General features: G+C 37.6%; 1 protein-coding gene across 1 annotated transcript; it reads right to left on the bottom strand.

Moving 5' to 3' along the window:
• Positions 1 to 594: 594 nt before the first annotated feature.
• Positions 595 to 19,862, bottom strand: GDF9 (growth differentiation factor 9). The gene is made up of 4 exons (XM_032212139.1): positions 19,793 to 19,862; positions 18,185 to 18,277; positions 2,031 to 2,389; positions 595 to 1,592 (listed from the first exon to the last, which is right to left on the bottom strand). Exons 2-4 carry the CDS (start codon positions 18,214 to 18,216, stop codon positions 673 to 675), a joined length of 1,311 nt encoding a protein of 436 aa, XP_032068030.1. The 5' UTR covers positions 18,217 to 18,277; positions 19,793 to 19,862; the 3' UTR covers positions 595 to 672.
• Positions 19,863 to 26,746: the final 6,884 nt, after the last annotated feature.

Consider the following 26,746-nt stretch of genomic DNA (forward strand, 5'->3'; position numbering starts at 1 on the left):
GTATGACTAGTTTAATATGCCTATTTTCATTAAACTAATATGTAGTTTAATGAAAAGAAGGACTAGCAGTGGTCAGATATCTCAGGTGTTGCCACAAAGAAGAGGGAGTCAAGCTGTTCTCCAAAGCACCTGAGGGCAGGACAAAAAGCAATGGGTGGAAACTAATCAAGGAGAGAAGCAACTTAGAACTGAGGAGAAATTTCCTGACACTTAGAACAATTAATCAGTGGAAAAACTTGCCTCCAGAAGTTGTGAATGCACCAACACTGGAAGTTTTTAGGAAGATGTTGAATAACAGTTTGTCTGAGGTGGTGTAGGGTTTCTTGCCTGAGCAGGGGTTTGGACTAGAAGACCTTCAAGGTCCCTTCCAACTCTGTTATTCTATTCTATTCTTACTCTAAAACAAAAACTATTGTAACATAACATGGTATTTACTTATTTTAATTTAGATAAATGTGCTTTTTGTCAAACCCCAAAACACCAACAATTCATGGATATTTTTTTTTACTTTGAAAACAAGAAAACCTCTTAATTTATTTTGCCAATCAGAAAAAGCTAAGAAAAACAAACACATTAGAATTATGCTTTTGCACTTCATACTTTATTTTTCAATTAATAATTCACAAGTAGGGAAAATATCAAACTACAAGGTTCATTACATCACAATTAGTTTTAACGGCATGTACAACGTTTCGCTATCATGTTCTGATATTCTTTGTATACAATTGATCTATCAGCCTCCACCTTCAAAACACTCAAAGGACTGTAGTCAGCTGGAATGCAGGAAAGTTCAGGGATTGAAGAATCCAGTTTCTCCCGCATGATGTTCAAAATAACAGCATGAATTGGAGAGCCATAGCGATGACCAACAATTCTTGGACAGTCACCTTTGCAATAGTGAGGATTGTATCTATGTGGTGCAATTATCCATTTGTCCCATTTTAATTGACTGAATTCCAACCAAAAGCTGTGAAGCTCACATTCATTTTGAGGAATGGAGAACTGTTTGTAATACTGACTTATGTTAAATATTGGAAGTGGAGTGTTTTTTATTTTCCCATCTTCTCTTCTGTGACGAGGTATTCTTCCCTGTTTAAGGCCTTTCCTGGCCTCTTCACTGGGAACTGTGAAAGGACTCTTTTTGAGACTAGACAATGTAAAATTCCATCTGTGATAAGTGTGCTCACTAGTGTCAACAGTATAGAGGAGAAGAAAAAGGGATCTCTGTGCCATGTTGAAGAACTCATATTCAGAGTTGGGATAATGTTCATTTTTCAAGCAGGTGAAATTCACAGCCAAATGGAGGTTTCTTTTCTTGTCAACTATCCAAGGGTGAAGAATAGTGGTCATATCAATCTCAATCCATTTGCGTCTATGTTCAAAATCCAGACTGAATACCATTGCATGTGGAACATCGATGCACACTTGGCTGGAGGCATCGCTTTCTTCAACAGCCACATTACAAACACAGGTAAGATTTGAAGCTATAGGAACAGACTCATCCAGTGAGAACAGTAAGGCTGACTTGAGTAAGTGTTCTGAGGCAGTAATACCATCCAGGTTGAAAAACAGGTCTATTGAATGAAGATCTCCTGCAAAGAGATTGAAGAAAAAAAAGTTTAAACGAAGTAGTTCTGCCCTCCCCGGTTGCTCCTCTTAATCACTTTATACTTTAGTATATTTGCAAATGAAAGCAATTAATCTAACTCTTCAGGCATGCTTTTTTTTTTTAGCAAATGGCAAGGAAGACAGTCATTTTAGGGTGGCAGCCATCTTGAATATCCATTTTTTTAACCGAAGCCTATCAGTATAAAGCTTTGGAGAAACAATATGGCCACTACTACTGACATTTTACAAAAAGGTTATTTTCCAACTACAGCAAAATATAAATATATATTTAGTTATTACACTATTAAAAGGGACTCCAAAGATGTATCCCATTCCATTGTACATGGAACAACAAGCAAGACCACCCATATTTTGACAAGGTACAAAAAAAATAGTTAACCCAAAAAAAGGTTTTCACATACCATTAGCAGTGGGATGCTTGCATTCAGCATGTGGTGTGACAAGACGGACAGTGTTGTAGAGATGTCTTTTGTTGGCCTTAAGAATGCCTTCCTTGGTAGCAAACGTTTTATACAAACTTTTCATATACCGTAGGGCTCTAGAATCTGGGGGTGGTCTTGAGACATCACTTTCCAAGCCCTGGGCATCATAGTCAGACAGCAGCTTGAAAAGAGCAGCATGTGGGCCTTGGTCATTTTCTTTTGGAAGAACAAATGATGACGGAGATCTCTTGGACACCTGCAGCTCTGAGAGTGGTAATGGCTGAGAAGTCCCTTCATTTCTCAAACAAGGGGCACACAGGACCCCAGGAAAGAAGAACCTGTCCAAACAGAAACAAAGAAATAATCTTCCCAAAAGCTTCGTGATGAGGATTAGTTGGGCAAGGTAACTATCTCCTCCATAACAGAGCAAGCCCTCCAAAAAACAAAAGAGCCAGCTCCTTCTAGCCTCTTAAATAAAGCTACACTAATTGGACCCCAAGGAAAGCCGCACCTGATGGTGTCATCCTATTTACTTGGACTCCTCCCTTTCCACGTGAGGGTTCCTTTTCGCCTGAAGTTCAGTAAGGTTAAAACCAGATTTAACTAAAATAATTTGGAACATGTGGTGAAATGTATGCTGTAACTCTGTAACACTTTCCAGAAAGTAAGCCCATAGTTCAAAATAGGTCTTCCTTGTGGAAAGGGAGATTTAAGCTTGTGCTCAAGATTAATTAGTCCTGATTCTAAAACTACAGCTGTGCTTAACTTTAGTGCCAGATAATAGAAACATTTAATTTGATAGTCCTGTGCATGTTGAAGACACATTCACAGAGCAGTGCTTGTTTGGGATGTGCTTTTCACTGCACTGGCCTTTCAAATGAAGACAAGCATATAGAGAATAATGAATTCCTGGAGGGAGGTACTGTCCCCATTTATTTGTACCCATTTCCTGTGTTCTTATTCATGTTTATTCTTATTCCTGTTACCTTGTACACGAGTGACAAACTAAAAATAAATAAATATTATTACTATTGTCTAACTTGTTTTATTTTCTGTTCAGGTAAATAAAATGAGCAGGCTATTCTATAATTTTTTTTAAAAAAAAAACCTCTACAGTTTTAAGAATGATAATAATGATCCAGTGTAAAACAACTTTTCCTGCTTAAGCCACAATGAATGCCATGATAATTTCATTAGAGAGTTTTCCGTGAATGGAATGAAAGAAAAAAAAATGAATCGCAGATGTTGTTGCTTGCTTTTTTATTAAAAGAACTTATGATGGTTGAAAAAAGCAGGCAAGGAAATAGAATAAACAGCTTTCCAATCAGTTCCTCCAGCTGAATATTTTAAACTATTACTGAAGATTTCTAACTAGAGTCCTTGGGAAATCTAGCAAGCAAGCCTAACTCCTGAGTAGCAGTTTCTACCAAGCACCAGTCTATAGTTAATGTAGAAGAGAAATCCAAAGACCTTCATAATGTTTCATTATGCAGCTTCATAATATAGTGACTGAATAGATAGACTGACTAGTTAGCTAGTGTGTTGTATACCAGTTTATGCCTTTTGTCTCCAAATTACATACTGCTTGGAAGAGTTCCTTTAAGGTCCCTTTGATGGAAAAGAGTTATCACAAAATTAAGACCAAAACAATATTCTGCAACCATCCAAAACAGCATATGCAGTGCTTTGGAACTCAAGAATGGATTTCAAATCACAGTAAGGCCAAAAGTATTCCTTACTGTGAAGCTGTTAGCTTCAAAGGTACTGGGATTTTTTTTTTTTTTACAGATCTAGAGTTTGATTTTCATACATTATAGTATTTTTCCATATTTATTTAGACATACCTCACAAGAGCATTATGTTGTACTCATTCAATAATGAGCATTTATCATGCGATTTTGAGTTTTTTAAAGCTCTGTATTCTGCAGTTTCTTAAAAAGTTTTTTTATTTCATTTACATAATGCAATACATTTGTATATTTGATTATTGTTTCTTTGGTATTTACACAAAAATGTACTGGTTAAAGGTTTATTCATGTTAAGTCAAACTTCTTATGACTATGGATTTATTAAATACATTTCTATCCTACTGCAATTAAAAACTCTCTCCATGCTACAGACATGTGGTAGAGGTATGCAGGTTTTGGGAAGTAATATAAAACTGGTTGCCATTGATTTCTTCCAGAATGTTTTTGTTTAAAATTCCAAACTAGTTTCAAGTTCTGAGTTTTCCTCAGGTGGGTGTGTAAATGGAATTCAGTTGTGGTTGGCAGAAATTCCTTAAATAATATCATAGTTGTGTAATCTTGAGTTTTTGTCTTTCTATTTAGAGGTAAGTCACACTTTGCTTGAAGGGTTTGTTCAGAGAATTATAGCCAGAGAATTAATCTCTAACATTTAAAATGTTCTTTTGTGATATGGGGCTATTAAGAATAGGAGCCCTTCTCCAGAAATGAGAAGCCTCTGTAGGTAGACCTTATGAGTTTATTACATTGTAGAGTCTGTTGTCTCTATGTATTCTTTATTTCTAAAATTCTCAGGATTTCCAGATAACTTAATTCCAGGCATTATCCATGACAGAGATCTAGAGAGAGGGCTTAGTTAATGTCGAGGAGTCCATTTGCTTTCAGTGGAGAAGAGAAGCAAAATTAATTGTGGGTGATGACACCACCAAAACAAGTGCAATACCCTCCATTTTTTCTTCCCTCTTCATCTTCATGTAGGCTGAACAGGTAGACAGGAGAACAACAGATTATTTTGTCAGAATCCGAAACTGGCAATTACAAAGATTTCAGAACTTAAGAACTGCATATCACTTTAGCCTCAAAAGAAAGCAGTGGAACTAGAAAAGTGTGTAATCTATTATAATAGATTAGGAGGACTCTACCATTCCTTTCATCTTCCATTAATTTTTAAGAGGCGTACATGATCAGAGAAGCTTGGCCCCCAACAGACTTTATTTAAAGAATATTTTACAGATACTTTTGTTGACAATCTCTATCAAACCAAAGGAAGGAAGTTTGTTCTGAACTAGCTCCTGGCTCTCCTAAGACAGTGGGTCTCAACCTTCCTAATACTGCAACCCTTTAATACAGTTCCTCACGTTGTGGTGAGCCCCAATCATAAAATTATTTTATGTTTTCCGTATTTTTTCTAAAACATGTGTTTTCTGATTGTCTTAGGCGACCCCTGTGAAAGGGGTCCTGACCTACAGGTTGAGAACCACTGTCCTAAGAGATTAAATTCTTCTCAGGCTCTGTTTAAAATAAGTGATCTAGAACATAGCCTTTCTGATCTGCAGATATTTCAATAGTTCATTTAATGGGTCTAGATTCAGTTATGAAAGTCTTCCATTCCTTATTTTGTTCCATTCTAGTTCTGGCAAAATTTCTTCTGCATTCTTTACTCTGGACCTCTGCTTGGTTTCTGCTGAAGTTCAGGCATGACATGGAGTTAATAGGATTTTCTGATGAATTCATTATTTCCCTAAGGTATTTTCTTCTGGGTCTCAGTTTTGTTGCCAGTTCGTCTTTTCCTCATATAACTCTTGCCAGTATTGCCATATTGATGCCACTTTGTGTGGACTCTGTTCTGTTTTGAAGGGGGCACTAGATTCCTTGTTTGTGCCCTGTTTGTAAGATTGGAAAGTCTCTGTCTCACAATAGTGATTTATTCCTTGTTTCCTAAATTCATTAAGAGATACCCAGTGATTCAAATAAACTTTCTCTATTCTTAGTCTTAGTAAACAAACCATGGTTCTTTGTCTTGTTAATCTTTGTATTAAACTTAGTTTTGCAGCTGGTGTCTTTTGATGAATGAACAATGCTAAACACAGATTTGGTCTTGTAGCATTTGCTTCCCCCCCCCCCCATAGTTTTAATGGCTGCTTCTACTTTGTATTATACATTGTTAAGTATTTGGATCAAAATCCCATCCAACTTTGCTGTAAAAAATCTTTCCTTATTCTAATGTTCTGAATGCACTTTGTGCTTGAATTCTGCCAATTGTGGAATCATTATTCCTTCTTCCTAGAAATGGATGCAGTTCTGCATAGGTAGGTCACGTCATGCTGAAAAAATTGCTTAATTTTCTTCAGTTCATAGTCCTTTATTTCTTGCCACCTTGTAGTATAACAAATGTCAGATTCTAGGAAAAGTCATTTTTGTCTTATCGTTATAATTCTAGCAGATTTCCATGGATTGGATCAATGGATTCTATTTCAACTTCTACTGATCCCTCTAGTGAAAGGTCTGGTAAATTTCATCCTCATATGATTACCTGTCACCTGTTGATCCCACGTTCTATCTCTATTTAATGTGATTTTTTTTTGGTACATTGTTAGTTGTCAGCTTGTGATACACAATTGTTCTATTTAACGGTGACCAGATTCTTGTCAGATAGAACAACCTAAATCAATGTTTGTTAAAAAAAAAATTCCTTCGGGACTTTTCTCACTTTTAAAAAATTATTGAAAACCACAAGAGATGTATGGGTTTGCATGGAGTATGTTTATTAATATTTACCATATTAAAAATTAAAATTAATGCATTTCATCCACTACTGGATCAAATTTATTTTTTTAACATAGGCTGGCAAATAAATTTGATTTTGTGGACCTATGAGAGAGTCTGGAGGGATGCCCGGTGATCCTAGTATCACTTGGAGGAGATATTTCTTGGAGGAAGTATGTATGCTTATGGGCACTATTAGGCAAATGATTGGGTTGTTGTATAGGTATGGCTTTATTAATTTAATCAATTAATTGATTAATTTACATGACTGCCCATTCCAAGTACATGACTCTGGACAGCCAACAATAAAAAAAAAAACAGAAAGAGCTTTGTGGAAAGATCATGTTTATTTGTGGATTCATCTATGTTGGCATTTTGTTCAATCCCTGTGACATCAGGCTCAGTTATAAAGTACAAACTGCACACTCTAAATTATTCTCTTGACCTATTACCTGAACTGACAGCTGCTCACTTATTTAAAAAGCAGCAAATGTACACATCAAGAAAAATGTTTTGAGGTACACACAACCATAAGTGATACCTGAGTGTATCAAAGTAACAGTAAAAAAAAAGAAAAGAACAATAGAACAATTAAAAGGACCGTGAGAAGCATTGTGGGAGGCAAAGGCTCCAATATGGTAGAACTTCCATTTTTAAGGTAGAAAAGAAACTAGGTGGGGTTTAGATGGAACTCACCCACCACATGGAAAGAAGAACTTGAACAAAAGTGAGTACAGTCAAGGTGATGGCTTTCCCAGTTGCACTATGTGGCTGTGAAGGTTGGACCATAAGAAAGGCTGAGTGCCAAAGAATTAAGAGCTTTGAACTATGGTGCTGGAGAAGACTCCTGTGAGTTCCTTGGACTGCAAGGCGATCAAACCGGTCAGTCCTAGAGATCAACTCTGACTGCTCTTTAGAAGGCCAGATCCTGAAGATGAAACTCTGACCACCTAATGAGAAGGAAGGACTCATTGGAGAAGAGCCTAATGCTGGGAACGATTGAGGACAAAAGAAGAAGGGGATGACAGAGAATGAGGTGGCTGGATGAAGTCACTGAAGCAGTAGGCATGAGCTTAAATGGACTCCAGAGGATGGTGGAGGACAGGAAGGCCTGAAGGAATGTTGTCCATGGGGTTGCGAAGGGTTGGACATGACTTCACAACTAACAACAACAACAAATATTGTACTCACATCTGATCCTGGAAGAAAAAAAGCATAGAAAAGAAGATCCAGCACAACAAATAGACATGCATTAAGTAAAAGAGAGTAATGATTTACTGTAGAACAGCCTGCCAAAGCAAAGTTAGGTTCCAAAACTGATCCTGGCTGGTTTGATTGTTTGCTGATCTAAACTTTGTCTTCCCTCCTTTATATCTTTTCCAACATACAGGAGAGTACAGACAGCAGATGGGAAACTGATCAAGGGCCAAATTCCTAGTCAGCCATGGAAACTTACTGGTGTCTTTAGTCCAATTATTATTATTTCTCAGGCCAGACTTCTTCCTTTGGTGAGGCAAAGTAGAAGGGGTAAGGGGCATGGAGGATACCATGATTGTTGTTGTTGTTGTTGTTAGTTGCAAAGTCGTGTCTGGCTCATCATGACCCCATGGACAATGTTCTTCTCCAGAACCATAGTTCAAAGGCCTCAATTCTTTGGCGCTCAGCCTTTCTTATGATCCAACTTTCACAGCCGTACATTGCAACTGGAAAACCATAGCCTTGACTATACACACTTTTGTTGGCAGAGTGATGGGAGATGCCATGATACTGAATGTAAACAACATTTGTAGAATAGCTGGATAAGGAAAAAAATGTGTTTCTGTAAAGTGTCACAGGGGGCAGAAGTGCTATATGCAGTAGTGATGATAAAGCCCAATAGGATATTCATGCAGTTTCTGATTAAGTCAAAAAATGACTTGATTTGAAACCTAGTCTTGAAAGGAGTAAACTGACGGAGCCAGAGTAAATGGTCACTAACCACAATCCTTGATTATATTAGCCTTGTCTTAATTTTATGGAAAAATATTGTAACATTGGATATTTTCCTCAGAAGGGTGGTATATTGGAAAAGAATAGATTCTTACACACAGGTAATATACAAATCGAATCTCCAAATAAAACTAAACAATGAAAGGCAGAAATTTTCAGGGATACATGAAAATAACCAGTTGATTATTATATAGTCAATTTGTGTTTATTTTTTGGCAAAACATTTTTGTTAGTGATGGATGGATGGGAAGATAGTATGTCATCTAGGTTCAGCAAACACAGGGCAAATAACAATATAAGTTATAATGAACCTTTCTTTTATATTTAATGAAATTGCTAGAAGTATAACAATATATTTATTTTCAAAAATGGCAGATGATTGCAATTAAACCATTTCATCCACCTGCCAAGCACATATTTCCCTCCAATCTGAAGCTTTCAAAATTAAACATATTTAAAAAATGATAAGAGGGGACTTGATATGTTGTAATTGGGGCATGATCAGTTACACAAAGAAGGCAATGAAGGTAAAATATAATTTTAAAAATCCTTAGCAGATCTACTCATAGAAAAAATTTCTTCATGCTAATCTGTTTGTGATGGCAGTGTCCGCCCAGCTTTAATGCAGTGTAATTCAAGGTATATTAAAAACTCATTGGTCTCTTTGAGAGAAATGTGGCACTCGATCAGGTTTTTGATAACTGGGATGATAACATTTGGGATGATAACATTTTGTCTTCATTTACACTATTGCAAACTATTAGTTTTGTTGGTCTTACTGGATTATTCATTATTTGACCTGCTACCAAGAGAACACCTTCACTTTCATTGATACTCTTTGAATTTACAGGTTGCAAGTCTTGATTATTTTGCTTTGATAGGCACCTGAATGCAAAATAATTGATCTCATTTGTAATCTTTCTTCTCATGAACTGCAGATGTTGACATACTTCTCTTCATATTGCTCACAGTTTACTGTATTGTTTAACTTCTGTTTAATGTTGGTTCTATCTTTCCTTTATGGACTTTCTGTACAGATGGCCCTTAACTTACGAATGCAACTGAGGCAGAGATGGCTTTCTGGTGGTTCACCCCGGAGCAGGCGAACTAGTAGTGGCGGCAGTGGGAGGCTCCGCCCACCCACCCGAACCATTCTGCACACGTGCAGAAGCGTCGCACATGCGCACAAGAGAACCAAGTAGTATAATAAATGAAACCCACCACTGAAATGAGCCCAAAATTTAAGTTGTTACATGAGACAAATGAGTTTTGCCCCATTTTAAGATGTTTCTTGCCACAGTTAAGTGAATCACAGCAGTTGTTGAGTTAGTAACATGGTTGTTAAATGAATGTGGTTTCCCCATTGACTTTGCTTGTCAGATGGTCACAAAGGGGGATCACATATGATGCCAGGACATTGCAACTGTCATAAATATGAGTCAATTGCCATCATCTGAATATTGATCACGTGATCATGGGGATGCTGCAATGGTCATAAGTGTGAAAAACTGTCATAAGTCACTTTTTTCCAGAGCCATTGTAACTTCAAATGGTCACTAAATGAACTGTTGTAAGTCGAGGACAAGGGATTTTTGTCTGTTTTATCTTGCTTGTTTCTCCAAAGTTTCTCTTTCCTATCTCAAAATGCCCTGGATTCTGCACAATGTGATGACATTGACTGTATTTCTCAGAATTCGAAGGCCGTAATTCTCTGCAAGTTTTAAAACTTTTAAAATAGCTCACTCTGTCACTTCAATCCCTTGTTAAAAAAGAACAAAGGGGGAAAAACTGTATCTCTTCCTGCCTGCAAAAATCAGGGGCATTTAATTTATTATTAAAGCTGCTTTATCATGTCCAGAATAATAGTTGCTCTCTGCTTTTTTTTTATCTTTTCCTTTCTGCTTTTCTCACCTTTCATTTAGAAAGTATAAAAACAGTTTCAGTTTTACATCTTTCTCTTTAAAATATATTCTGCAAAATCTATGACCTCAAATATTTCATGTCCAAACTCAGTTCCCAGATTAAATGTGGTTGGTGGTTTCAGAGTCTCCATTTATATTCTTTTTCACTGTTTGTTGTTCTTCTGGCTCACTTTCAGTCACGGCTGCCAAAATGTGTGTAACAAGTTAGGAATGCTTTGAGGTTTTCAGACTTTCTTCCAATGACAGGGAAGAAGCTGGTGTTGCTTTTAACTTGTTCCTTCCCGCCCAGAACTCCAGAACACGGAAACTGTATCTCACAGTTGTCGATGGAAATTCTCAGTCATCCAGGTCATGGCAGTCCCAAAGGTGCTTTTTCAAAAGGCAACTGGACTTTGTTTCCCCTCATGTTCTTTCATATTACATGCCACCTGTCATGGTTCAGGATTTAACATCCTGAATACTTAATTGGAGAAAGAAAGAAAAATAGGTCTATCCATTTGTCATTTTTATTTTTTTGCTCTTTAGTCATTGACTAAATTGCAACTTTGGGAGAGATTGTAATATTCTGGAATGGAACAATATTGCCTGCTGAGATATATAGAGTAGACAGACAACGGTTCCACCACAAAACTGCGGAGGACAAAATCGCGCTCGACGAAAGCGCGCATTTGACGTCATCACAGCGCGACGAAAACATCGCGCTGTGATCGAAAAATGTAAAAATAAAGCAAAAACCTTACCCTAACCCCCCCAAACCTAACCCTAAACCTAACCCTAAACCTAACCCTTAACCTAACCCTAAATCTAACCCTAAACCTAACCGTTAACGTAACGCTAAACCTAACGCTAACCCTTAACCTAATGCTAAATGTAACCCTAACGCTCTAAACCTAACCCTAACCCTTAACCTAACCCTAACCCTAAACCTAACCCTTACCTTTATGTGAATCGGCTTGCTTTAATTTTAATTTTATTTCAATTTTTAATTTTTTTCATCGCGCTGTGATGACGTCACATGCGCGCTTTCGTCGAGCGCGATTTTGTCCTCCGCGGTTTTGATGGGTCACGCAGACAACATGGACAGGAGGGCAAAAGGCAGAAATAAAGTTGGCTCTGGATAGTTCTGCCTTCTAGGATAAAACAAGTTTTACTATGGTGAAGATGAACGATAAAGCAATGGCAAGATATGCCCTTGCTTTAGAACACAATTTAGTCACAAGTCACAAAAACTTTATTACCACAAATGGCCAGGATAAAACAACACAATAGGGTATAAGATTAGAGCCAGTTTGGTCTAGTGGCTAAGGCACCAGTCTCTAATTAGGAGACCATGAGTTCTAGTCCTGCCCTGGGCATGAAAATCAGTTTGGTGACCTTGGGTCAGTCACTCTTTCTCAGTCCAACTCAACTCACAGGGTGGTTGTTGTTGCAGGGAAAATAGAAGGAAGGAATATTAGATATGTTCACCGCTTTGAGTTACTTATAAAAACAAAAAGTGAAAATAAAATAAAATAAACAAATGCAAAAGCTGCAGTGCGGGAAAAACAGACCTAAGTAAGAATCAAAAATGGATATTTTTACAAAAAACCCTATATATAAATAAGAAAGTAAGTACAGTAAATAAATATAAATACATAAATTTAATAGCCTCTTAACAATTTAAGAAACCCTTTGGAACCTGCTTACAGTCCTAGACTTCAAATAGGGATGAAGCAGCTCATTTGGAAAAAAACACACATGCGTGATTGACTCCCTAATCTGAAGAAAGAGTATTTTGATGCAATTGTTTACCTGTGATATTTTCCTATGACAAATGAATAGAGTTTCTAAGGAGTGTCCTAGCTTTCTCACCACATATAATCTCCTGTACTAGCAAAGGATTTTTGATTCAGGTTTGTCCCATGTTGTCTGTGTTGTCCATCTATTACGTCTTTAACTACAGTATAATTTAACTTGGGAGAGATGTATTTGTGAGTGGGACAGGTGATCATCTAGTACAGGGATCAGCAACCCACGGCTGTGGAGCTGCATGTGGCTCTTTCATCCCTCTGCTGCAGCTCCCTATCACCAATCAGCTGCATAATTGATAGGGCTTTTGGTTAGAACAGGTAGAGGAAAAAGGACGCCGTGCTATGAGAGATTCTATGGTGGGGGAACCGAACTTCCGGTTGGCTCCAGAATTGAATGGGGAGCTTCCAGTTAGGACCTTTGTGGCTCTTTGAATGTTTAAGGTTGCCGACCCCTGATCTGGTATATGTGTTGTTACTATTGAAGGCTGTCGTTATGCAGTAGCTGATTCTTGCATACCTATTTCAGGAATGTTTGCTCCTTTGTATGTTGAACCTAGTAGGCTTCTTAATCCAAGTATTTTGCTTCTTACTATGTTAACCTCTGAAAAGACATGGGGTCTTTTCGGCATTTCGGCATTTTGTTGTTGAAAATCAGTTTTATTATTTATCTTTATTTAATCAATTTCCATAGTCGCTAAGTAGCTCTGGGCAGCTTACAATTCTAAAATTATGAAACAATTAATATAAGCTAAAAAAAATTTACAATAATGTAAACATCCACAAAAAAATGGAATTTTTTTTGTTGTCTTTGGGTCAGTTTTGACTTGCCTGGAAAAGTATCTGAAGTTTTCTTAGCAAGATTTCAGAAGTGGTTTATCATTTCCTCCTTCTTGGGGCTGAGAAAAAGTGACTGGCCCAAAGTCACCCTTAGACATCTTTGAACCTAAGACAGGCCTGCAACTCATAGTCTCCACATCTACGCTGGTGCTCATCAAACTGGCTCACCATGTGAGATCCTATGATGCTAACATTTAAAGAATGCTGTTGGTTACCAAATTATTTAATTCCAATTGATAACTACCCAGAAAATCCATTGTAATTTTGGATTCAAATATCTGGAGGAACACATATTTCTATGGGCAACATATTAGAGAATAAGGTCACTTTTAGCCCCACGTTGGATAATGTGAGCGGGCGATGCTTTTCCCAATATAAGTTGTCTATCTATAGGTGCCTCATTTAAAAGTGAATTGCTGGAATTCTTGTAAACTTCCTTAGAAAGGTTACCCAGATGCTGATAGAGCCTGGGAAGCAGGAGGCTACTGTACATCTATGTATTTTGTATTCTTTAGCACTTAGCACCATAACAATAGCACTTAGAGTTATATACCACTTCATAGTGCTTTTACAGCCCTCTCTAAGTGGTTTACAGAATCAGCATATTGCGCCCAACAATTTGGGTCCTTATTTTACCCATCTTGGAAAGATTACCAATTTCCTTTGTAGTTGCATCCATATAAATCCAAGAGTCCTTAATCTTCATATTTGTCATAGATATCTACAGACTCTAAGAGAGAGGGTGAAAATTTGGGGTATTGGTTGTTTATAAAAGCCTTGTTGTTCCTAGCCTGTATGCTCAGAAGAAACTTCTGTACAAGGGAAGAGGTGCCTCTGAACCTGAGCTGTCTTAGGGTCAACATGGATCCTTTCTACCTCTTTTGCCTTAGCTTGAAAACAATCCTGATTTGGATGACTTGTTATATAGACACTCAAATTCCTTGCCTAAAACTTTTTGTTGTGGGGAAAAATTTGCTTGAGAGTAGAGGGAAAGGAATAAAGGTAGCCATTATTTATATATTGCCAGGATTGAGGGGGGGGGGGGGAGACAGGAAAATCTCCACGATTCTCTGGGTCAAGGATGGGAAAAATTTAAGAAGTGGTTTGAGAGTTATTTCTCACACTGATAGAAAGTCTAGCAAAAGTTTCAAAAATAACAGCAACATATTGCATTTGTCAAACTTCGAATCTCCTTCATTATAAGAGCACAAGAAAAGTATGCTTCATAAGTAGTATATATAAAAGTGCTACACTTGACATAGAGGAGTCACTTGAATTTTTCTGTTTTCACCTAGCAAATCATCATCATCATCATCATTCTCCTTCTGCTTCTTGTGGGGAATTGAGGGAGAGACAAACTTTTTGTTCTTGTTCTTCTGGCAGCCTTAACCATTGCCAATTGATGTTCAATCAATTAATCAATCAATTAGAACAGAGCTGGAAGGGACCTTGGAGTCTTCTAGTCCAACCCTCTGTTCAATCAGGAGACCCTATACCCGTGATAGCAATAGCAATAGCAGTTAGACTTATATACCGCTTCATAGGGCTTTCAGCCCTCTCTAAGCAGTTTATAGGGTCAGCATATTGCCCCCAACAACAATCAGGGGCCTCATTTTACCCACCTCGGAAGGATGGAAGGCTGAGTCAACCCTGAGCCGGTGAGATTTGAACAGCCGAACTGCAGAACTGCAGTCAGCTGAAGTAGCCTGCAGTGCTGAATTTAACCACTGTGCCACCTCGGCTCTCCTGGTGAACCTACGACATGCGTGCCAGAAGTGGCATGCAGAGCTGTCTTTCTGGGCACGTGAGTCATTGCCTGTTGCTCTTCTGGGTTCTTGTGTTCCGGCCAGCTAGTCTTCACATGCGTGGGAGGGCCAAAAACCAGAAGAGCAGCCTCCCATTGCACATGGGCATGCACCAGGAAGATGATCTTTTGGTTTTCAGCACAGGCATGCACACCAGCCACTTAGTTTCGTGCATGCATGCATGCCAGAAATCAGAAGACCATGTGGCCGGTGAACATGCAGGTGCTGGAAACCGGAATATCATCTTCCTGGCGCATGCATGCTCACCGGGCAGCTGTTCTTCCATTTCCAGTGCACACATGCGCACTGGCCAGCTGGTCTTTGCATACACATGCTCACCAGAAACCAGAAGACCAGGTGGAAACTGGAAGATCATCTTCCCGGTGTGCGCATGTGCACCAGGTGCCTGCTCTTCTGGTTTCCGGCATGTGCACATGTGCACTCCTGTTTTGGCACTCAGTGCCAAAAAGGTTCCCCAACATTGCCTTATATCATTTCAGCTGTCCAGTCTTATGCGTTTTTGACGTTGTCTCTCCATCTTCTTCTAGGTCTGCCTTGTGTTCTTTGACTTTCTCCTTTTTTGTATATGCCTTGTATGATATGGACTACCACAATATCCTCTCCAGGTGAGCAAACCACTTCTTCTCTTATGATCTCATTTCTTGTTAGGAATATAATCTAACAGTTGGGTTGACAATATATAAATCATGTAACAATGCTATACCTGTTTTCTTTAAATCACACTGTAAAATGTGATTGGTTGCTGTTTTCCTCAATCGGTCATAAGAGGGAGCCAGAATGACTGTTAGCTTTCTGCTTGTGAGATGCTGGGCTGATCTGATTTGAGTGTTTTGGAAGCTGACTGTTAGAAAGTGCTGTCAGCTATTGTAAGTTTTGCAACTGCTAGCAAACTTTGAGTACCGGATTGTTTGTATGATTATGGACTATGTAATTTGGATTATCCCTTAACTGAAAGACGTTGATGACTGACTGTCTTGGACTGTTTGATGGACTCTGATACCTTTATTTCCACGAAAGTAAAAGCCTATTTAAACTGCAGTGTCTCTGTATGCTGGTTTGTGTGTTCTCAACACAACTCTCACAATGCTTCTCTGAACGCACTCGCTCTCCCAACAGGGAGCTTACCTAACATTTTATCTTTTCTGGTCACTCCAGAAGCTTTCCTCAAAGATCTCATTTCTGTGGTGACTAACTTTCATTTATGTTTTATTGTAAGTATCCATGTTTGGTACTGGTAACAAAGTGGCAATGAATATGCTTTGTATGATATACTTCTTTGTACTGATTGGCTTATGCCTTATGCCTTCTGCCTTATGCTGTAGGAATGGAGCCAGCTGTCCTAATACTTGGTTTGCCTTACCACGTCATATGCTAATCTCTTTATCTCATTCATTTTAGCAAATGTTATTAATCTGAATTCTGATCCTTTTTCCTTGGAGAAACTGTTTCCTGTCTGGACTGCTAGGAGGGAAATTTGGCACTATTGATGTTACACAATGGATTTTGTGTCTAATAAGATGTTCTTTTGTCTTCAAAAGCCCTTAAGACCTTCCAAGCTGGAGCTAGAAAGTTAGAAGACCCTATGAGTTAGTATTAGTGCTGGTAGTTGGGGGCTGCCAGTTTAATTTTTTTTGCATATTATTACTTTATGATTATATTGATGTTTTGATTCACTGTCTAAAGTTGCTTGTGTTGCTGTAGTTGCATTGAAGTGGGTTGAGTGATCAAGCAGAACCAGTACCAAGCAACTACCAAAGAGAAAATTACACCCCCAATTTAACCCCGAGCTACATATATTCCATTTCTTGTAAAATATTTCTTGGATATAAAAAAGTATGGTTTTAACTCCCTGTTTAAGTAGTTATGAAAGTTTTCTTTTTCAAAGCTAATGTTTCCATATAGTAAAGATGGCTTTAACACACACACACAAATAAGCTATGAACAAATTAAATATAAAGTTTCTTGTCCTTTTCCAAAATTGATTGAACAAATTGTAATTCAGCAATCTTGTGCATTTGGAACATCTTTATTTCACTCTTGTGTTGTCTTTGTTGAGTATGGCTTCCTGATTTTATTGCATATAGCTTCTAGTTGCTGGGATGTGAGTAGCAAAATGTTGGCTTGTAAGGGAATTCCCTAGGTTAGAGATCCTAGCTTGTATGGTATAGCGTAAGCATACTTGGTGTAAAGCTGGACTTTTGTTGCACTTGTGGCATACTGGCCAAAATAGGGCAAAACCAACAGTTCTTGTTTTTATTTAAATAATGTTTTTATTTAATCTTATTTTATTTAAATTGTGTTTAAGGCACAGTTAAGAATAAGATGCCAAATTAATATTCCCATAACTTTTCAAAAATTGTTACGTGAAAGTACCAATTGATTGAAGCTATGAAGACTGAATAAGCCATGATTGGATGTAGTTGATGAGATTCTCAGAAGAAAAGCAGAAGGTACAGAAACCAATGTTTGAAATAGTGGACACAATTTTGATACAGCAATATTTTCATGATGCTACTTGCTTTCATATTTTTAATCTTGCGGGTATCATTGCAGATATAGATCACTTCAATGAAATTTCAGCCTTAATTTTCCATGTCTCATATCTTTGATATCATCTTCATGAGTTCATAGCCAAATTTATTGGTGTCATTTTAATTTGACCAATTAGCACTCTTCCTATTGAGTACATTAGAGACTCTTTTTAGAATGCTTGTATTGGTGTGGTAATCTCATAACTCTGAGTTTTGCTACTTTTTTAATTTAGTACTTTATTTTATTGATTCCAGATAGTACTATTCCACTACCTATGGGTTATATCTCAAAGTAATTTAAAATAAAAATATTTCATTGAACATCTCATCTCTGAGATTGTTTACTAATTAAAAATGATAAAAGAATTGTATAGTCCCATTTCTATTTTTCTTTAAAAATACACCACCTTTCTGTCCCTTAGGAAGGATGATTATTATTGTAACTTCCTTGCCCACATTGCTACTTATTCCCATAAATGTGCACAGAATGGAAACAGATCGAAGATTAAGCTTGCAACTTAATGTTAAGATCAGTTGTGCCATTAGAAGAATTCATCAACCTGGTCAGATGGCAGATGCCAAGAGTCTGCAGTTATCTAGCTGTCTTTCCTGAGCACCAGTTTCTCCTTCTGCTAGAAGACTTTTTTTTGAGGGGGGGGCACTGAATAAATCTATACCCCTTAAAGTGATCTGCTACTTGACAGTAGAGTGGAAGATGTTAACTTACCTTAGTTTTACAATAATGTCAGTGATGTACATGGAGTGAAGGAAGTTCTCTTTATTGTCCTCCCATCAAAAAATTGGGTATCTTGTTGTGGCTCTGCACAAAGGAGAATAAGAATTTGGAATCTTTTAGGGTCTCCTTTATTTATGAATCAAATTTATATGATTGTCCATGTTACAAATGGGAGAACTAAAGCCAGCAAGGAAAACATTCTTCAAAAGCCCTTAAAACATAAATACAAACAAATTCATGAAAGAAGGCATCAGAATCTTACTCAGGGTTCCACCACAAAACCGCGGTAGACTAAAGCGCGTGTGACTAAAGCGCGGTGACAAAACCGCACCGTCAAAACCGCGCAAGAACAGCGCGCCGATAACAGCGCACCGACAGAAGCGCGCTGTAACATAACCCTAAAAATAACCCTAAACCTAACGCTAAACCTACCCTAAACCTACCCTAAACCTAACCCTAAACCTAACCCTAAGCCTAACCCTAACCCTAACCCTAAACCTTACCTTAAGTTAAATCGCGCTTCTGTCGGCGCGCTGTTGTGGGCGCGCTGTTGTGGGCGCGCTTTTGACATCGCGGTTTTAGCGCCGCGGTGTTGTCGGCACGCTTTTGACATTCGCGGTTATGTCGTGCCACACTTACTCAGAACACAATCAAGGTTTGGGCTGTCTGTCTGGGAATCCCCAGGTCTATTTAAAAAAACTATGTTTTGAGAGAATTGAGTGATTTTGCCTTCAAAAAACATCCTCCCCCACCCCGCAATTGTCATTAATACTTCACGGTGCAAAATTCAAGTGAGACGGAGCAGCTGTGCCAGGTTTATGGATGTTCTACCTACAGTTTTCTATGAATAAAACTTTCCAGAGAGTATGCCTGAAACGTTAACTTCAGGAGAGTTTATTTTTCTCATGCCATCTCCTGGTCTTTAGGTGTTTGGCCACTCAACCTCAATGGAATCTTTCACGACCCAAGTCACAAAAGGAGAAGGAAGTTTTTATTTATATACCCAGTTATAATTTTTGGAAATCTTGCTAAGCGCTGTCTGCTTCAACTGAGAACTTTTTTTTGAAAAATCTCATTACCTGAATAGATTTAATTGAAACTTTTGGAATTGTAGTAGAGGCTTCATTGCCTGGAACAATTATCCTGCTGTTGAAGGATAGTCTTTCCCAGCAGTTGTTAATGAATTATATATGGGATACATTCAGCCAATCCTAGATTTCAATATGCACCTGACATATGAGAAGTCGAAGTGTACATACTTTCCACACTATGATTTTCCTCATGCATATAATTTGCCAGCGTCTTTCTGGGAACCAAATATGTAATTAGAAAGTCAGAGAAAGAGCTGGAAGGGTTGCCAGAATATTCTGAAACCAAACTTCACTAATGTCTGCAACATAACATATCAAAGAAAAGACAGGACAGCCTTACAATAATTTTCTTCAGAGACAAAGGAGACATTTGAAATCCTTACTTTAAATTAAGAGCCAGATAAACGTGTGTAGGCATTCTATGCAGTAGATCAATACCTTAAAAGAGTCTAGTTACAATCTGAACCTTGACACAAATTCTAAACTGAACATAAATCTTCCTATTTACCATTTGGTGTGCTGGTAGGCTTTTCTCTTGCATGAGAGGATCTGGGTCAAGCTGAAACACAGTTAGTCTGAAGCCAGCGTTTCAGGTTCATTATTTTAACCCCACCCACTTTCATGCGATTGGATGAGAAATTCTTCCAATTGCCTGTAAGATGTAAAAGTAGCTAGGGAACCAAAGAAAACTCAAAGAGCTGCTTCTACTGTGCTTAAGGAAACCGTACTCCTATATCCAACATAAAGGAATAGCAGCAACATCTTGCTAGAGACTGGAAATGCATATCATCTACATTGGTCTCTTTAAAATAATGCTTCCAAGCTGCTACTTTGGAAAGTGCAATTAGACAGAGGCAGCATCAAATGATGACAAGCAGGTAATTATGATTTTATGATAATCCCCATATAGTCCTAGAGTACATTGAGAAATAGACAAATCCAGAAATGATAACATGATATCTACCTTAAGGTGATAAAGTCTATTGCCTGGGAATGTGGCAAAAAAATATGCATCTGACCGCAACGTTATTATTATTTAAGATAAAGTAAATTGAGATTTCTAAATGAAGATGAGCTTGAAATTGGCGCGGATAGGAAAGTTTTCTTGTTGCTAGACTTTATAGTGTAGGGATATTTTAAGGAAGAAAACTATGTACTGTAAGCGGTTTGAATCCAGTTTGGTGCATTTAACAACGACAAAAAGATAACTGTGCATGGAAAACCACTTATTTCTTTCAAGCAAGATTGAACTGGAGCAAAGGAGGAATTAAAAAATTGAGTTATATATAAAATCATATGTATTATGTTTTTGCATTGTTTGCATTTGAACTATAGATGACTTGGTTTTTAATGTATTAATTTATAGCCATAAATTACTATAATATATACTATTTTCCATATGTGTGGGAAACCTTATAAGAATCTATGTGTAAAATAGTACTTTGGGGGATTTTTAGTCCGCTTATTCTGAATTTGCAAACACTTTACAATTACATTATCTGGAGAGGTTTGTTTAATTCAGGAGAAGCAAGTTCTTTCAAGACCAAGCATAATGGAATTGCCTTATCTTCCCCAGGATGCTGAGGTTGTAAAGTACGGGAATATTATTCATTTTATTATTCACTTGTATGGTTTTAGTGAAGCCATCAGCTAAACAAGTGGCCTTTGATGGCTGAATCGTGCAAGGGTTGGTTTATATGATTTTCATTGCTTCCAGAGCAATATTTCAGGTCAAAGCAATAACCAGAAGCTATGTAAAAATGGTAACTCTTTCTCAACAAAAAGTTGAAAGGGGGGGAAAAGGCAACAATGTTAACACAAATTAAATTCCATCAATACTTAGAAAGGCCATGTTCCTGTGTACTGCAATATCATCAGAATATGTGTTCAAAAAAAACCCTTTGGATATATTTTCTGATTTTGTTTTAACCACAAAATGTAAAATTATACGCAGCTTTCAATCTGCAAACAATCAAATAAAGGAATAAAATATTTTTTTTGAATAAAAATGTTTTATAATTTCCTTTTATAAAAACCTTATGAAACCTTACAAAACCTAGGAACAGTTCAGGGGATTTACCAAAGCTGTTCTACCCGAGTGGAATTAAAATTCTTTAAAATACAGCTGAAGATACATACACACCAAAAGACATAATTTTGCGGCTACCACGTTTTGGCTGAAAAACTTCAAACAACCAGCAGTGCAAACTAAAATTTAGAATCTCTATTTGTCTCTGGTGCTATCTAGTGTCTGTCAGGAGTATTGCAGTCCAGATGTGTCACTGTGTGAAAAGCTACAGTATACAGTAGTGGTCCTTGATATGTTCCCAAGTTTTCTACTGATGAGAAACAAAGTTGAAGAAAAATTGTGGAAATGGCTACACGTCTGGAAAGAATGTCATAAATGAAATGAACTTCCCAACCAATCTAATAAAAATAAATTATGCCCCTTCACAACTCAATGAATGTTTAAAATGACCAATTACAGGTAGCTCTCGAATTACAATGGTTCATTTTAGAACATTTAACATTACAACATCACTGAAAAAAGGGACTTATGACTAGAACATCCCCAGGGTCATGTGATCAAAATTCAGGGTCTTGGCAACTGATTCATGTTTATGATGGTTGCAGTGTCCCTGGTCATGTGATCATCTTTTGCAACCTTCTGTCAAGTAAAGTCAATGGGGAAGCCAGATTCACTTAACAGCCATGTCACTAGCTTAACAACTGCAGTGACTCACTTAACAAATGCCAAGATATGTCATAAAACGGGGCAAAATTCATTAACTGTTTCACTTAGCAACATAAATTTTGGTTGTAAGTCAAGGATTTCCTGTATGAGAAATATCATCATACTGCTACATCACTGAGGCAGAAATGGTAGCAACATTAATTTGCCAACATTAACATTGTGATTTCTGAATTTTAACTACATTAAGAGTTGTTACTTCATGGGAACTTTAGCTGTGATTTGGATATGTTTTATTCTGAACCATCCTGGAAAACATTAGATTCAAAGTCAGACAAAATATTTAAAATTAAAGGCATGCCCTCAACACAGAAGTAGCAATCATCAAACCACAAGAGATCCAGATGTTATGACTTTGTTTTCCATTCATTCTCTGTAGCTTAAAGTCAGAGTTGGGGGGATAATTAAGTTAATCTTCTCAGGGCCGACTGAGATCCATTTCGGTTTATCATCATTGAAAGCCACACCATGTCTGTGGTGAATTTGGCAAAAGACCATGAGGTAAAGCTTTCATTTTTCTGATTTCAGACATTCTATTTGGCTTCCCTTTTTCCTTGCTTTTCACTACCTTTTATACAGTAAATCAGGTGCTAATTGGGAAATAAAAGATAAAGTAGCAGCATCTGTAAGTGGGCCCTTCGCCTGTGATGGATGTTCTTTGGCTCCATAGGTCTCAAAAGTCCTTTAGGCAAGAAACACTTTGATATAGTTAATGCATCTTCTATACAGGGAAATGTAAATAAGCCAGTTCTGGTGTTACATAAGTAATTCCACTATTTAAGGAATGCTGCATAGCTTAGGGAATAGTAATTGTGTGGGGCCACACGAGGTGAAATTACATCAATCTTAATAGTAACCCTTCCACCAGTATATCTGACATTTAGTGGGTTTTTTTTTCTTAAAAGTGTTTGACTTAGCTTTTTACAGATGCTTTATCATTTAAGAAACTATTAAGACTTGGAACAAAATCAACTGGGAGACTGCTTTTAATGTTTCCACTTAAATCAGGTCAGCAGTGGAGGGATGCAGCATGTATTAGAGAATTGCCTATTGAATTATACCCTTTTAAAAAGTAAAATGCTGTTACTTTAATATTCATGTAACAGCTATAATTCCATTTTTATAACCCCTTCAAAATTTTATGACCATATATTTGATACACATTGGAACATATGAATGGGATTTGTTGCAACATTGTCTTCTATGCAATAAACATTCTTGCAGTTTGAATGGAGACTAAATGTGTTGCTTTGAAATCCCATTTAAAACATGGTAAGTGTGTAAAATAACTCATGAATTATATTCCATTGATGGTACTAATAACCAAATGCAATCATGTAGGTTATATTCAGTGAATTATGATTATTTAATCATGTCTTGAGACTGCAGAAAACGTCACCAGTCAGGCACAAAAACTTTGTCTATCCTGAAGAAATCAAACAAAATAAAGGGGGGAAATCTCACGTATTATGTTAAAATTAAATATAATTTGGGAGGAAAAAAACAGTGCATGGGCAGTTGTCAAAACATTGTTAAGGACATTTATATATTTTAAAAAACCATTGCAGTACTTGAAGCTAAGCATTTAGAAAATATGTTCTAGTATGGATGGTACAAACTGTTTAACCAGCATGAAACAGGTTGTGCTATTGTGAGTAAAATGATTGTTCAGCCATTTGAGACTTGAATAGCACTGGCAATTCCAAGCTATGATTGCCAACCGAAAATTGGCTCAGCATCAATGAACCTCCTCTACATGGCTCCTTTCTCTCCTTTTCACTGGAGGACGGTTGAATGCAACTTCTAACATAATCACAGTGTTTTGGAATGGTTTTGGGCAGAAGATACTTCTGAGCAGCCTGAAATTAAACTAATTTGAAAGAGGAATTTGCAGACCAACTTAAATCCAATGACGAAAATGTACAGTTCTGTGTAACTGTATCCTTATGAGGGCAGAAAAATACGTAGGTATAAAATCTGCTGTCTCCTGTTCTGTTTGTTTTGACTCCATGCTGAATGGTGCAGCCCTGATTATGGATAAACAATATGTCAACAACAATGGGATTAGCTGCAGGATTCTCTTCATCCTCTCTAGGTTTCCTTCCTCCCTTCTCCTGTTCTATCATAGTCTGAATTGAATAACATCAGAAACAAACAAAAACAATTGGGATTTCAAATCATGAGAATAACTTTTAAGATTTTTTTTCTCTTGAGCCTCTCCTTTTTTTAATCAGTTCAACAATGTGTGAGTCCAAGACTCTTCTATTTCTTATTCAGGAGTCATTGTGGAGGGGTTATGGCTTGCTATATTCCAGCTTCCAGTTATTCCACTGCTAAAGTGGCAGTGGAAACAAACTTGAAGCTCTTCCAATAAGCCTGGCCCTATTATGTAGTTTTAATAGATGTCTGGCACAGTCCTGCTGCATCCAGCTCTTTAGGAGACAAGAGCAGAGGAATGAAGGCAGACAAAACTGACCAGAAAGGAAGGCAAGGCACGAATCAGCCTGAAATGGTCAGAAGCAGCTGGGCCATTATTGGTTACTTGCTCACACCTCTGATATAACGGGTGGTGAATCATAATAGATAATACAGATCTTGCAGCTGAAATGGATGTTGTCAACTTAAGGGGGAAAAACACCATCTTAGCATGATTCAGCTATTAATAACTTAAGCTGTTTCAGCAAGGGCTTGGGATGAGATGATGGTAATATCATGGGGATGCAGCCCCCCCCCCACACAAAAAGATACTGGTAGGTCATGTTTATCTCTTGATTAAATTCAAATAGTGAAACGCCTAGTTTGTTTTATAGAATGAATATATATATATTCTGTCTGTCTGTCTGTCTGTCTGTCTGTCTGTCTGTCTGTCTCTATATCTCTATCTCTATATCTCTATCTCTATCTCTATCTCTATCTCTATCTCTATCTATCTATCTATCTATCTATCTATCTATCTATCTATCTATCTATCTATCTATCTATCTACCTACCTACCTACCTACCTACCTACCTACCTACCTACCTACCTATCTATCTACCTATCTATCATCTAACTCAGATGTTGTGAAACAGCACTTTAGATTCAAAGGCAAAAAGGTGCTTTAGCCACATTATTGTGCCCCAGGTTGGCATGGCAGTCAGCTACACAATTCTCACACAAGATGCAATTGCTTTTTCCGGGTGATCCCTGAGCAACTCTGCCTGCTCTAAATCATTTTGTGCCTTTGAATCAGAAATATGGCATAGCCCTAACATTAATGCTTACTGCTTTGAGGTTTGAACCACCAAGGTGCTTCAAAATGGAAAAGATAAACAAAGAGTTGCTTTGTGTTTTATGGAATAAGGAGTGACAGTCAGCTTATGGTAAAAATGACTGAGGTTGGAACTAACGTTGTGTTTTAACATGGCTCAAAACACAATTGCCAACTCAAAATGAGGAACTCTTGGCATATGGTTTTACATCGACCTGAGTTAGGATGAGTTCTGGCTTCTTCTACTGCCGGTTCGCTCAGGGACACGCTTTGGGCATGTGTGTGCTTCATGCGTGCTACACCGCATGTGCAGTAGGTTAAAAAAATGTGTCTGCTCATATGTAGAAGCAAAAAACAAGATGGCGCTGCTTACAGCGCCGCTGATAGACTCGGTTAGGGGGCATGGCCAGCCGAGTTATTACCTACTTGGCCAAACCGGTCCGAACTGCTAGGAACCCACCTTTGCTTTCAATATATAGATTCTTGCAATAGAAAGGATAGGGAGTTTTGCACCATGAGCAAAGAGGTTTTTGAAAGTCATAATCATTGGGGTTTGCTCATGTAAAGTCCTGCTGGGGAAGATGAACAATGGATTTGACAGGTCTCTTTTCAAGATGGTGACACTTGCAGTTAGTTGCACAATCCACAGCCTTTTTAATAGAATAGCATCTTTGTGAGAGCTGAAAATACAGGTTGATAGAAATATACCTCTTGCCACTGATTGATATCTTGTTGCAGGTCAGGCTTTCTTTTCCATGGTTATATGATATGACACTCTCCCAATTCAATTTATTTATTTATCATCACTCCCATTCTCTTCTAAATATCTTTCAGTTCTTTTGTTTATGTATGAATGTTGTTGTATTTTAAATTGTTGTTTGTCTTATTTATCCCCTTTCCCCTTTCTATTGTAAGCCGCCCAGAGTCCTCCGGGAGTGAGCGGCATACAAGACTAATAAACTCAACTCAACTCAACTCAACTTTATCCAGATTTCCATTCTGACTTTTTCTCACCCATCCTTTCCTTTTCCCAAGGTATTCCAACCTATTACTTTATTTCAAGACCGTTTTACAATTTTCCTGGGATTTTTTTGTTTCTCCTCTTTCATTCGTTGATTCCTCCTGCAAATCATCTGTTATTCATTACTGGCGTACTTGCATATTTGTCTGTGCAACTAATTGTAAGGACTAATTCACCCTGAGTGCCTGTTGTCTCTTTTTGTACTTATTACGCAACAACCACATTCATCTGCCTTAAGTATGCTTAATGAATTTGCACTTTTTTACAGCAGATTGAGAACTGAGAAGGATCAGGTTTCAGTCAAACTGTCCTGTAAAAATTATTAGAAGAGTGATGCTATAGTTAAAAGTATGCAATATAAAGTTATTTGGCACATGGACTGATTTCACTTTACCAGACATTTCATTCTGTTCGGGTAAAAAGCATATGTATGCTTGC

This window comes from Thamnophis elegans, chromosome 2 (genome assembly GCF_009769535.1).
Source record: "Thamnophis elegans isolate rThaEle1 chromosome 2, rThaEle1.pri, whole genome shotgun sequence".
Classification (NCBI taxonomy): Eukaryota; Metazoa; Chordata; class Lepidosauria; order Squamata; family Colubridae; genus Thamnophis; species Thamnophis elegans.